At 43.0% G+C, this 11,950-nt stretch overlaps 1 protein-coding gene across 4 annotated transcripts in view; it reads left to right on the top strand.

The window, feature by feature from the left end:
* The first annotated feature begins 9,376 nt into the window (after positions 1–9,376).
* NFIC (nuclear factor I C) overlaps positions 9,377–11,950 on the top strand; it is an 863,572-nt gene continuing 860,998 nt past the window's right edge. The window contains exon 1 of one of the 4 annotated variants that reach the window (XM_075863581.1): positions 9,377–9,846. In XM_075863581.1, coding sequence (XP_075719696.1) covers positions 9,844–9,846 — 3 coding nt within the window. In that variant the 5' untranslated portion in view covers positions 9,377–9,843. Of the gene's footprint in view, positions 9,847–10,091; positions 11,857–11,950 lie in introns of those variants that run through there. The other 3 variants (XM_075863587.1, XM_075863566.1, XM_075863574.1) reach the window with 3 other exon arrangements.

The raw sequence follows: 11,950 nt of genomic DNA, 5'->3' as shown, positions 1-11,950 counted from the left end.
TCTTGCTCCACATGGGCCTTGTAAAAAAGCCAACCATCAAATCGTATTGGTCCACAGATATTTTGTACCATACACCTGTATTCCGTGCTGTGATGCCGCGAAAATGTTTTGAGGCCCTTTTAACGTTTTTGCACTTGAGCACTTGCAATGAGCAGTGCGCAGTGCCCCCCCCCCCCCCCCGGATCATCCAAATTTTGATAGGCTGTTCAAAATTAGGCCCATCATCACATATTTTAATTTGGTTTTTGCAGAAGTTTATGTTCCTGAAAAAAACATAGCCATTGACGAATCTTTAGTCCATTTCAAAGGACGGCTTCATTTACGACAATATTTGCCAAACAAAAGAGCCAGATATGGCATAAAAATATATAAACTGTCCGAGAGCCAGTCTGGATACACACACTCCTTTCGTGTGTACGAGGGGAAAGACAAACAGATTAGTCCCCCAGAGTGCCCCCCAGTTCTTGGCACAAACGGTAAAATAGTGTGGGACCTGCTGCATCCTCTGATGGATAAGGGGTACCACCTATACCTCGACAACTTCTATACCAGCGTTCCGCTTTTTAAGTGCCTTGTTGAAAGGAAAACAATGGCCTGTGGCACTGCTCGCAGGAATCTAAAATACCTCCCAAAGCCTTTTCTTGCTGAGAAACTGTCAGTTGGCGAAACCAGGGCACGATATGATGAAAATGTGCTCCTGGTAAAATTCAGGGACAAAAAAGAGGTCCTCATGCTCTCCACAATACATGGCAACACCACAAACCCAGTTTCAGTGCGTGGAACAAGCACCACTGTTTCAAAGCCTGTATGCATACAGGCCTACAACAAGCATATGGGAGGGGTGGATTTGGGAGAGCAACTAATGAAGCCATACTGTGCCATGCGAAAGACGAAAGTATGGTACAAAAAACTGTCCGTATATTTAATTGAAATGGCCCTCCTCAATTCTTTTATTTTGTACCGAAGTGCTGGCAATCGTTCTAGGTACCTCGAGTACCTTGAAAAAGTAATTAAAAAATTAATTTTTAAAGACCAAGAGGAAGGAGCGAGTAGCAGGGCTTCAGGAAGTGAGGCAAATAGAATTGTCCCTGGCCAGCACTTCCCCAGTGAAGTCCCCCCAACGGAAAAAAAGAGCCATCCACAAAAACGATGTCGCGTGTGCGCGAAGAGGGGTATCCGAAAGGATACGATATATCAATGCAGCACTTGCCCCTCCAAACCAGGGCTTTGCATGAAAGAATGTTTAAGAATTTACCATTCTTAAGTGGACTACTAATTTTTTTCATGCCATTTTCAGGATGTACATATAAACTTCATCTTAAATTTTATGTCACCTTCATTTAAAAATTGTCCACTTGTGCACCAATTGGATATATAAAACAAAACAAAAAATCATTATACCCCTAGATGAATACCACCATGGTGGCCCAAAATCACCCAAGCAAAAACTAGGCCTTGAAGAGCCTCATGGTACACCTTCACTTCCGGGCCTCACCGTGTGCCTCAATACAAAAAGGTCCTATATAGGGTATCAATGAACACAGGAAAAAAAAAAGAATGAATTGTGAGTTCTTTTTTTTCTCATTGGTGCTTGATACATCCCCAAAATGTTTCATCAAACTCACGCATTTGTAAAATAAATACAATTCTATCAATTTTGTTTTAATTCCTAATCTGAAAAGTAAAATTTCTCACTATACCCCTAGATGAATACCTTGAGCGGTGTCGTTTTCTTAATTGGGTCAAATCTTGTGAGTTTCCTCTATATTGGTACCTCATGGGCTCTGAAAACACAATATGATGCCTGAAAAATATTCCAGCAGAATCTGTGATCAAAAACCAAATGGTGCTCCCTCCTTTCTGACCCTTGCCATGTGCCCATATAGCAGTTTACAGCCACATATGGGGTATTGCTGTAATCAAGAGAAAATGGGTAACAAATTGAGCAGTGCTCTTTCTCCTATTGCCCCTTGTATAAATGAAAAGTTTGGGGCTTAATCGACTTTTTATTGGAAAAAATGCAATTTTTTATTTTCACTGCCCAATGTTTATGACTTCTATGAAACATCTGTGGAGTCCAAATGCTCACTACACCCCTAAAACAAAATCCTCAATGGGTGTAGTTTCCAAAATGGGGTCACTTCTTGGGGGTTTCCACTGTACTAATACCTCAGGGGCTCTTCAAATGCAACATGGCGCCTGAAAACCATTCCAGCAAAATCTGCGCTCCAAAATCCAAATGGTGCTCCTTCCCTTCTGAGCAGAAGTTTATGACCACATATGGGGTATTTCCGTAATCAGGAGAAATTGCTTTACAAATGTTGGGGTGCTTTTTCTCCTTTTTTCCTTGTAAAAATGTGAAAATTCTATGTTTTTTCAGAAAAAAAGTATATTTTCATCTTCACAGACTAATTTCAATAAATGCAGCGAAAAACCTGTGGGGTCAAAATGCTAACTATACCGCTAGAAAAATTCCTTGAGGGGTATAGTTTCCAAAATGGGGTCACTTTTGGGGGGTTTCCACTGTTTAGGTCCCTCCAGGGCATTGCAAACATAACACGGCACCGAAAACCATTCCAGTAAAATCAGCACTCCAAAATCCAAATGGCATTCCTTCCCTTCTGAGCCCTGCTGTGGGTCCAAACAACAGTTTATTACCACATATGTGGTATTGCCGTAATCGGGAGAAATTGCTTTACAAATGTTGGGGTGCTTTTTGTCCTTTATTCCTTGAAAAAATTGGAAATTTCTACGTTTTTCCAGAAAAAAAGTAGATTTTCATTTTCACAGACTAACTCCAATAAACATAGCAAAATACCTGTGGGGTCAAAATGCTAACTATACCCCTAGATAAATTCCCTGAGGGGTGTAGTTTAAAAAATAGGGTCACTTTTGGGTGTTTCCACTGTTTTGACACCACAAGACCTTTTCAAACCTGACATAGTGCGTAAAATATATTCTAAAAAAAGCAGGCCCCAAAATCCACTAGGTGCTCCTTAGGCCTGTGTTTCAGTCCATTATCACACTAGGGCCACATGTGGGATATTTCTAAAAACTGCAGAATCTGGGCAATAAATATTGAGATGCGTTTCTCAGGTAAAACTTTCTGTGGTACAGAAAAAAATGTATTACAAATGAATTTTGTAAAAAAAAATGAAATTTTCAAATTTCAGCTCTACTTTCCTTCAATTCCTGTAAGACGCCTAAGGGTATGTGCACACGTAGTGACCAAAAACGTCTGAAAATCCAGAGCTGTTTTCAAGGGAAAACAGACCCTGCTTTTCAGACGTTTTTTGACCAACTCGCATTTTTCGCGGCGTTTTTCGCGCCGTTTTCGCGGCGTTTTTTACGTCCGTTTTTGGAGCTGTTTTCATTGGAGTCTATGAGAAAACAGCTCCAAAAACGCCCAAAGAAGTGTCCTGCACTTCTTTTGACGAGGCTGTATTTTTACGCGTCGTCGTTTGACAGCTGTCAAACGACGACGCGTAAATAACAGGTCGTCTGCACAGTACGTCGGCAAACCCATTCAAATGAATGGGCAGATGTTTGCCGACGTATTGTAGCCCTATTTTCAGACGTAAAACGAGGCATAATACGCCTCGTTTACGTCTGAAAATAGGTCGTGTGAACCCAGCCTAAAGGGTTGAAACACTTTCTGAATGCTGTTTAGAATACTTTGAGTGGTGCAGTTTTCAAAATGGGGTGTTTTATGGGGGTTTCTAATATATAAGGCCCTCAAAACCCCTTCAGAACTGAACTGGCCCCTGTAAAAATAGCCTTTTGAAATTTTCTTGAAAATGTGAGAAATTGCTGCTAAAGTTCTAAGGCTTGTAACGTCGTAGAAAAATAAAAGGATGTTCAAAAAACGATGCAAATATAAAGTAGACATATGGGAAATGTGAAATAGTAACTATTTTGTGTGGTATTACTATCTGTTTTACAAGCAGATACATTTAAAATGTGAAAAATCATAATTTCTTCATATTTTCTCAAAATTTTGGTGTTTTTCACAAATAAGCAATAAATTTATCGACAAAATTTTTTCACTAACCTAAAGTACAATATGTCACGAGAAAACAAACTCAGAATCAATTGGATAGGTAAAAGCATTGCGGAGTTATTACCACATAAAGTGACACATGTCAGATTTGAAAAAATGGGTCTGGTCCTCAAGGCCAAAATGAGCTGGGTACTCAAGGGGTTAACAGCACTGGCACCGGCTACATCAGCTGCTCTTTCTTCTGTAGTATATACAGAGCGGAAGAACCCAATTAGTAGCTCTGCCTTCTCTTGATCCCCTGTGACCAACTCCCCATTACCACTATCTAGGGGTCCTACATGTTCAGACCTTGGCTTTTTAGCATTTATATACTTGAAGAATTTTTGGGGATTTGTTTTACAATCCTTAGCCACCTGCCTTTCATTTTGTATTTTTGCTGATTTTATTACCTTTTTACCGATTTTATTAAACTCTTTATAATTTACAAAGGCTACAGCTGTACCCTCAGGGTATGTGCACACACACTAATTACGTCCGTAATTGACGGACGTATTTCGGCCGCAAGTACCGGACCGAACACAGTGCAGGGAGCCGGGCTCCTAGCATCATACTTATGTACGATGCTAGGAGTCCCTGCCTCGCTGCAGGACAACTGTAATCATGTTTTCAGTACGGGACAGTAGTTCCACGGAGAGGCAGGGACTCCTAGCATCGTACATAAGTATGATGCTAGGAGCCCGGCTCCCTGCACTGTGTTCGGTCCGGTACTTGAGGCCGAAATACGTCCGTCAATTACGGACGTAATTAGTGTGTGTGCACATACCCTCAGATTTGTATTTTTTAAATGCCCTTTTTTTGTCATATTTTGCCTTTTACAGAAGGTGTAAGCCATGTGGGGTTTCATTTTAGTCGCTTATACTGGTTACCTATAGGAATAAATTTTGCACTATAATTATACAAAGTAGATTTTAAGATTTCCCATTTATACTTTGTACCATTATTTGACATTAGTTCTTCCCAGTCTATGTCCTACATTGCAGCCCTCATCCTGGGGAAATTGGCCTACTTAAAATTAAATGTTTTAACCCCTTAGTGACCAGCCCATTTTAGGCCCTAATGACCAAGCTATTTTATTCGTTTTTCTATAGTCGCATTCAAAGAGCTATAACGTAACTTTTTAATTTTTTCGTCTACATAGCTGTATGAGGACTTGTTTTTTGCGGGATTAGTTGTACTTTTTAGTAGCACCATTTTAGGGTACATATAATTTTTTTATTAACTTTTATTAATTTTTTTGGGGGGGATTATAAATAAAAACTGAAATTCCACCATTGTTCTATGCGTTTTTAAATTGACGCCGTTCACTGTGCGGCGTAAATAACATGTTACCTTTATTCTATGGCTCCGTACGATTACGGCGATACCACATATGTAGAGTTTTTTTATGTTTTACGACTTTTGCACAATAAAAACACTTTTGAACTAAAATTATTTGTTTTTTGCATCGTTGCATCCAAGAGCCGTAACTTTTTTATTTTTCCATCAATGTAGTGATTTTTTGGGCTTGTTTTCTGCGGGACGAGACGTAGTTTTGATTGGTACTGTTTTGGGGGTGCATGGGACTTATTGATTCATTTTTATTATGACTTTTTTGGGGGGCAATGGAAAAAAATTGCAATTTCGCCATTGTTTTTTGCGTTTTATTTTACGGTGTTCATCTTGCGGTTTAAATTACATATTAACTTTATTAATGGAGTCATTACAGTCGCGGCGATACATATATGTGTAATTTTATTTATTTTTTACACTTTTACTAAATAAAACCACTTTTTTCACATTTATTATTTATTTCATTAGTCCCACTAGGGGACTTTACTGTGCGATCTTCAGATCACTGCTATAATGCTTTGGTATACTTCGTATACCAGAGCATTATTGCCTGTCAGTGTAAATCTGATAGGCATATGTCCCGTGCAGACCTGGGGGCTTTTATCAAGCCCCCGGCTGCCATGACAACCCATCGGAGACCCGCGATTACATTTGTGGGCCGCCGATGGGTGACAGAGGGAGCTCACTCCCTCTGTAAACAAGTTAAATGCCGCGGTGGCTATTGACGGCGGAATTTAACGGGTTAAACGGCCGCGATCGAAGTAAACTTCGATCGCGGGCGTTGGAGCAGGAGCTCAGCTGTCATCAGACAGCCGAGCCCCGGCTCCAGCCTGCACAGGAGACCCGTGCAGGACTTAGACTAGGCTCACGTGAAAAGGCGTCAGCCTAGCCTAAGGCCCCTTAGTGACGAACGTGAAAAGGCGTATTGTTGGTCACTAAGGGGTTAAGACTGTATTTGTTTTTTATGGTGATAACAATTAGGACAAATTCACACGTTCCAGCATTGTTGTAGATTTTCAGTCCAGATTACGCACCTCAAATCCGCAGCAATTGACAGTACAATACATGTGGATGGAGTTTTAAAAAAAAAAATAAAATTCCACATGTAGCGGGAAAAATCTATGCAGATATGAGGGCATGCTGCTTATTTTCTAATCCGCATCGTCAATTCACTCACAGATTTTCACTGTGGATTTCACCCTTTGCAATTCATAGTGTAAAATCTGCGTAAAAATCTGCATGTAACACATGACGATTTCATCATGGTTTCTAAAAAAATCTGTGACTAATAATACGGTGCTTTAGTTCAGAACTTGTGGACTGAAGTTTTCTCCTTTTTGCACTAAAAGGCATCAGTAATCTCTTCAAAAGACCTTTCAAAGATCTACCAGTAGATCTAGATCTTCTGGTTGCCTACCTAGGAAACACACAAAGCAAGGCCACTTACTAAGGCCCCATGCACACGACCGTATTTTTTCCCTCCCGTAAATACGGGTTCTTTGTCACACGTTTTTAACCCATATTTACGGACCTGTGCCCATAAATACGGGTCTGTTGTCATCCTTATTTCACCCGTATATACGGACCCGTAAAAAAGGGGGGCTGGAAATGATGCCCCAATCATGTCCAAACCCCTTAAAAGGGTCACATGATTGCTCAGACGCCATTTTCTCGGCTTCTCTATATTCAAAAATTGAAATCCCCTGACATCGCCACCGTAATTACGGGTGCACACACACGTAGCCACCCGTAATTACGGGAGCCCCATAAACTTCTATGGGCCTGCCCGTGCCGTACTTACGGCCTGAAATAGGACATGTTCTATATTTTTCAAAGGCCCGGGCATCTTCCCGTACGCAAACGGGAAGGTACCCGTGGCCAATAGAAGTCTATGGGCCCGTAATTACGGGCGTTTTTACGGTCGTGTGCATGGGACCTAATACAGGGGCAGGATAAAAGACCACCTCCTAACAGGACAAAGTCAGACCACAATTGCTATATAGAGGAAGATTGCACCGTTGCAGATACTGATAAAACAGGCACTCACACGCCTCATATTTATGGGGTGGGTGGCTGCTTAGTATAGACATTGCAGACAGATAAGGCTTCTATAAGGCCTGATTTACACGAGCGTGTTCAGTCCGTGATATACGGTCCGCAGGTCGGCCGCATTTCCCGGACTGAGCACACTGCAGGGAGCTGAGCTCTTATCATTATCTATGACGCTAGAAGTCGCTGCCTCGCTGCGGGAAAACTGTCACATACTTCAGTATGGGACATTCGTTTTGCGGAGAGCCAGGGACTCCTAGCGTCATAGATGACGATAAGAGCCCAGTTCCCTGCAGTGTGCTCAGTCTGGGAAATGCGGCCGACTTGCGGACCGTATATCACGGACTGAACACGCTCGTGTGAATCTGGCCTAAGTGTGCCAGTCGCACAGATAAGGCTTCTATAAGTGTGCCAGTCACACGGTTGTGTATTAGGGTATGTTCACACGAGGTCATTACGTCCGTAATTGACGGACGTATTTCGGCCGCAAGTACCGGACCGAACACAGTGCAGGGAGCCGGGCTCCTAGCATCATACTTATGTACGACGCAAGGAGTCCCTGCCTCGCTGCCGGACAACTGTCCCGTACTGAAAACATGATTACAGTACGGGACAGTTGTCCCGCAGCGACGCAGGGACTCCTAGCATCGTACATAACTATGATGCTAGGAGCCCGGCTCCCTGCACTGTGTTCGGTCCGGGACTTGCGGCCGAAATACGTCCGTCAATTACGGACGTAATGTGCTCGTGTGCACATACCCTATTAGTTACATACATCGTATTCCATCAGGTGGGCTGCCCAGCACGTATCAGGCGCACTATACCAAGCGCTGGCACACTATTCTCGCCCAGCATTAACAAGCCCTGGCTGCATCCTGAAAAAATGTCCATGATAAACATGTTGATATTTTGGCCAAAATACGCAAGCTCGCAACCCACGTTTGCGACAGTCTTTTTTTTCCTGTCAGATGCAGGTTCTGTATATTTCCGTATGAAATTAGAAGCACACCAAGGTATTATAAGGCACTATGTAACTCTATGGGTGCCATGCTACGGCTCCGGACAAAACAAAGCTGTAGTATGGCCATGTGCATGAGGCCTTGGTCATATTTTCAGGTAATCATTTAGTGGTAAAATATAGGATATTTTAAGAGGAACTGATATTCTGTTAGGGTATGTTCACACGGCAACGTCCAATACGCCTGAAATTACGGAGCTGTTTTCAGGCGAAAACAGCTCCTGAATTTCAGATGTAATTGCTCGTACTCGCGTTTTTCACTGTGTATTTTACGGACGTTATTGGAGCTGTTTTTCAATGGAGTCAATGAAAAACGGCTCCAATTACGTCTCAAGAAGTGACATGCACTTCTTTGACGCGGGCGTCTTTTTAAAAAAAAGCCTGTGTGCACAGAACATCGTAACCCCATTGATTTCAATGGGCAGATGTTTGGTGGCGGTTTGGAGCTGTATTTTCGGCCGTAAATAGGGCGTAAAACGTCCGAATTACGTCCGTAAATAGGGCGTGTGAACATACCCTCACAGTCTTAACTCTAGAATATATTGTTTACTGTACAGCTAGAAAGCGCCGTTAACAATCCCTGTAATGAAGTAGTAAACCCAGTGCCTGTGCAATCTGAGAGCGAAAGATTAAGCAGAGCTCCTCCCTTACCCCTGCAGATGCCAGGGGACACAGGTCAGACTGGTATGGCCAGTGTGTGTTGAGGGGAGATGTAAATAAGAAGGAGGTGATAGTGAGAGGGAGGGAGTGGGTGACTAAAGGGTCAGGGTAAATAGGGAGAAACTGAGGGAAGTGCACATGACAAGAAATGTGAACATAGAGGTTATGCCAGCCCAGAAATAAGTCCATTATGAGCCTACATGTGGCGGGAAGTGTGACACATTATTATTATTATCATCTCTTACCGGCACCACATTATATAATGACTTGTGAGCGCTGCACTCAGGTACCAGGCATGCTTTACGGCATAAAGCCTCTGTGGTGCTGCTGGGGCTATAGAGGAAGCGGGGTGACGTCCTCTTGAAAAGGAGGCCGCATTATAAATAGTCTCCCTTCAATGCAGCGTTATTTTAGGGTGCTTCTTTATCCCCAACTCTCTCTCTCCTCCCTCCGGCCCAGTAATTCCCCAGCTGGAGCAGCAGGGAGGGCAGTACACGAGCTCACACTATGTTACTCAGCATTTCATTCACAGCACCAGTTAAAGGAGACGGGGGCACCGGGACCCGCAGTGGCCACTGAGCCAGGACACAAAGGGACCCTGATGGGATTCTCATCACCTCCCTTATATTGTACCCGACGAGCATGGACTTGGGAAGAGCCAGTGGCACCTCCAGCCTAATTGTGGATGCCTAATTATAGCGGGCACAGCGAGTGAGGGAGCTGGATCATGGTAGGTGACAGTTCCAGCGCACTGTGGGTGGGGTGCTGGGCACCTACAGAGGAAGCGACAATGTTATGTTGTTATGGAGTGTGCCCGGCAATGTCAGCTTGTTTTCGGGGTGTTACATACTTTATACATAGGACAACATTTACTGGTAAAGGACATTCTGCGTCTTCAGCGTTATTGGCATGACACCCACCATCCCTTCTATGTCGAGCTGTATAACAGGAGGGGAATTTAGGACAAGGGGGTGGGGAGATTCTGCTTTAACAGACTAGAGGCTGGAGCTGGTTAAAATGGCCGCGTAGGAAGGGGAGGACCCAGCACAGACATCGGGATGAAGTTAGAAGTGAAGCCGGGGAGAGGTTTACCTGACTAGACAAGTGTCCCGGGCAGAACCGTATTAAAGGGGCAGTGGCCGGCTCGTCAGCTTCATCATAGCACGATGGCAGGGAGCAGCCACAGGCACACGCCCTTGTGCCACACTGGAGCGTAGAGCGTCGTGCCCTAATCTACCCCTGGGCAGCGAAAATGCACATGCAAATGAAGCTGACAGAGAGCCAGTGTGATGGAGCTGTCCGCCGCAGTTCTTCCTGCTGCAGTGCTCTCCCTGTACATCATTCATCGCGATCAGCAGCTCCGTGCTGTCTCAGGACGCTGGAAAACTTTCTGTACATGTACCATAGGCCACAATACAATCTGCTGATGGCTTCATGGATGGGATTTAGCTGTATACTGCCCCCATAACATCTCTTCTATGTCTTTATGACCTCATTACTTGTCTTGTATAAAGATAAAAATATATACCAAACCTAGTTATGAGCCCTCTAATAGAATATACTGTAGACATCATACATAACTTGTGGATGGACAAAGAGGAAAGTATGAAAATGTGTAACCCAACGCTAATAACTGGTCAAATGCGTGAGGAAGGAAATATTCAAATCCTACAAGTCCAGTACATTATTTTTATGCCAAGTTTGGTCTATAAATCGTAAAAAGTATACGTTACTGTGGGACAGGCGGCTCTGAACGTATGCAAAACAATTAGTGTATGCCCAAAAAGCCTATTATTGCTGCATATAATAAAAAAGAATCGGCCAAATGTACAGTCTTAAATCAGCAAACTCATCCCAGCCCAAACCGGAAGAATGTGCACATTGACTACGTTTTATTTGTATAAATGGACAAGAAACAGTAAAATATTTGATATCACCAGAGTTTTCTTTCTGACCATATACTGTACTCTCTGACTTCAGTATCTAAAATGCAAAGAAAACGTACAATCGTAGACATTCACTTAGTATATTAGATCTCCCATGAACCCATTTAATGTGGTGATACAAGAAACTGTTACTCTTTAGCCAGTGGTAAGATGTCATCAGTTTCTCTTTGGTGGCTGCGGCACTTTGTCCGGTACTGATCCATCACTGGTTAACCAGTCGTTTGCTACAATAGTAAAGCTGCACAGTCTCTGTCACCCATCAGTATCCTCATTCTTTGTATACGGATACTACATCTTTAAAGGGATGTCATTTTATATCAGTTTTTTTAAGTACTGTAGGCTGGGCCAAATGTAGGACGTCACCCGTTTCCTCCTCTCCCCCCCTCCTTCCCACACTCTCTTTTTTTTTTCTATCTTTTTTTATTCTATCGTTCCTCTTCTCATTTTCCTAATGGAACACAATTCACAAAGTTGCCTTCTACCTCCCTGTGAGGAAGCCTAATTTGGGCAGTGGGCAAAAAGAGGGTACTGGGATAAAAGCAAAAAAAGACCCTGCCACTATCCAAATCTGGAATTCCCAAAGGAAGCTTTATTGCTTTTATTTTTTAATGTGTATTTTGCAGGACTATTTTTATTTTTTTGGGGGGGGGTACAGAAAGTTGGATGTGGGATCGCAGAAGGAAAAGTGTGTGTACAGCGGCTGCCTGTGACTCAGTAACTTTGTCTATGTAACAGTGGAGTACAAGAGGATCCCCTATACAGTCATGTATGCATCACCTTTATGTCTGACGCAGGTAAAGTGACATCAATCCAGTTATTTTGTTTTGCAGCTTGAAATCCTGTTCTCCCACCCTGCTTGCTTCTTCCCGCTGCGTTCTAGAGCCTCGT

This window comes from Rhinoderma darwinii, chromosome 1, assembly GCF_050947455.1.
Source record: "Rhinoderma darwinii isolate aRhiDar2 chromosome 1, aRhiDar2.hap1, whole genome shotgun sequence".
NCBI lineage: Eukaryota > Metazoa > Chordata > Amphibia > Anura > Rhinodermatidae > Rhinoderma > Rhinoderma darwinii.
The sequence above is the reverse complement of the archived record's forward strand: the minus strand, read 5'-3'. Positions and strand labels throughout refer to the sequence as shown.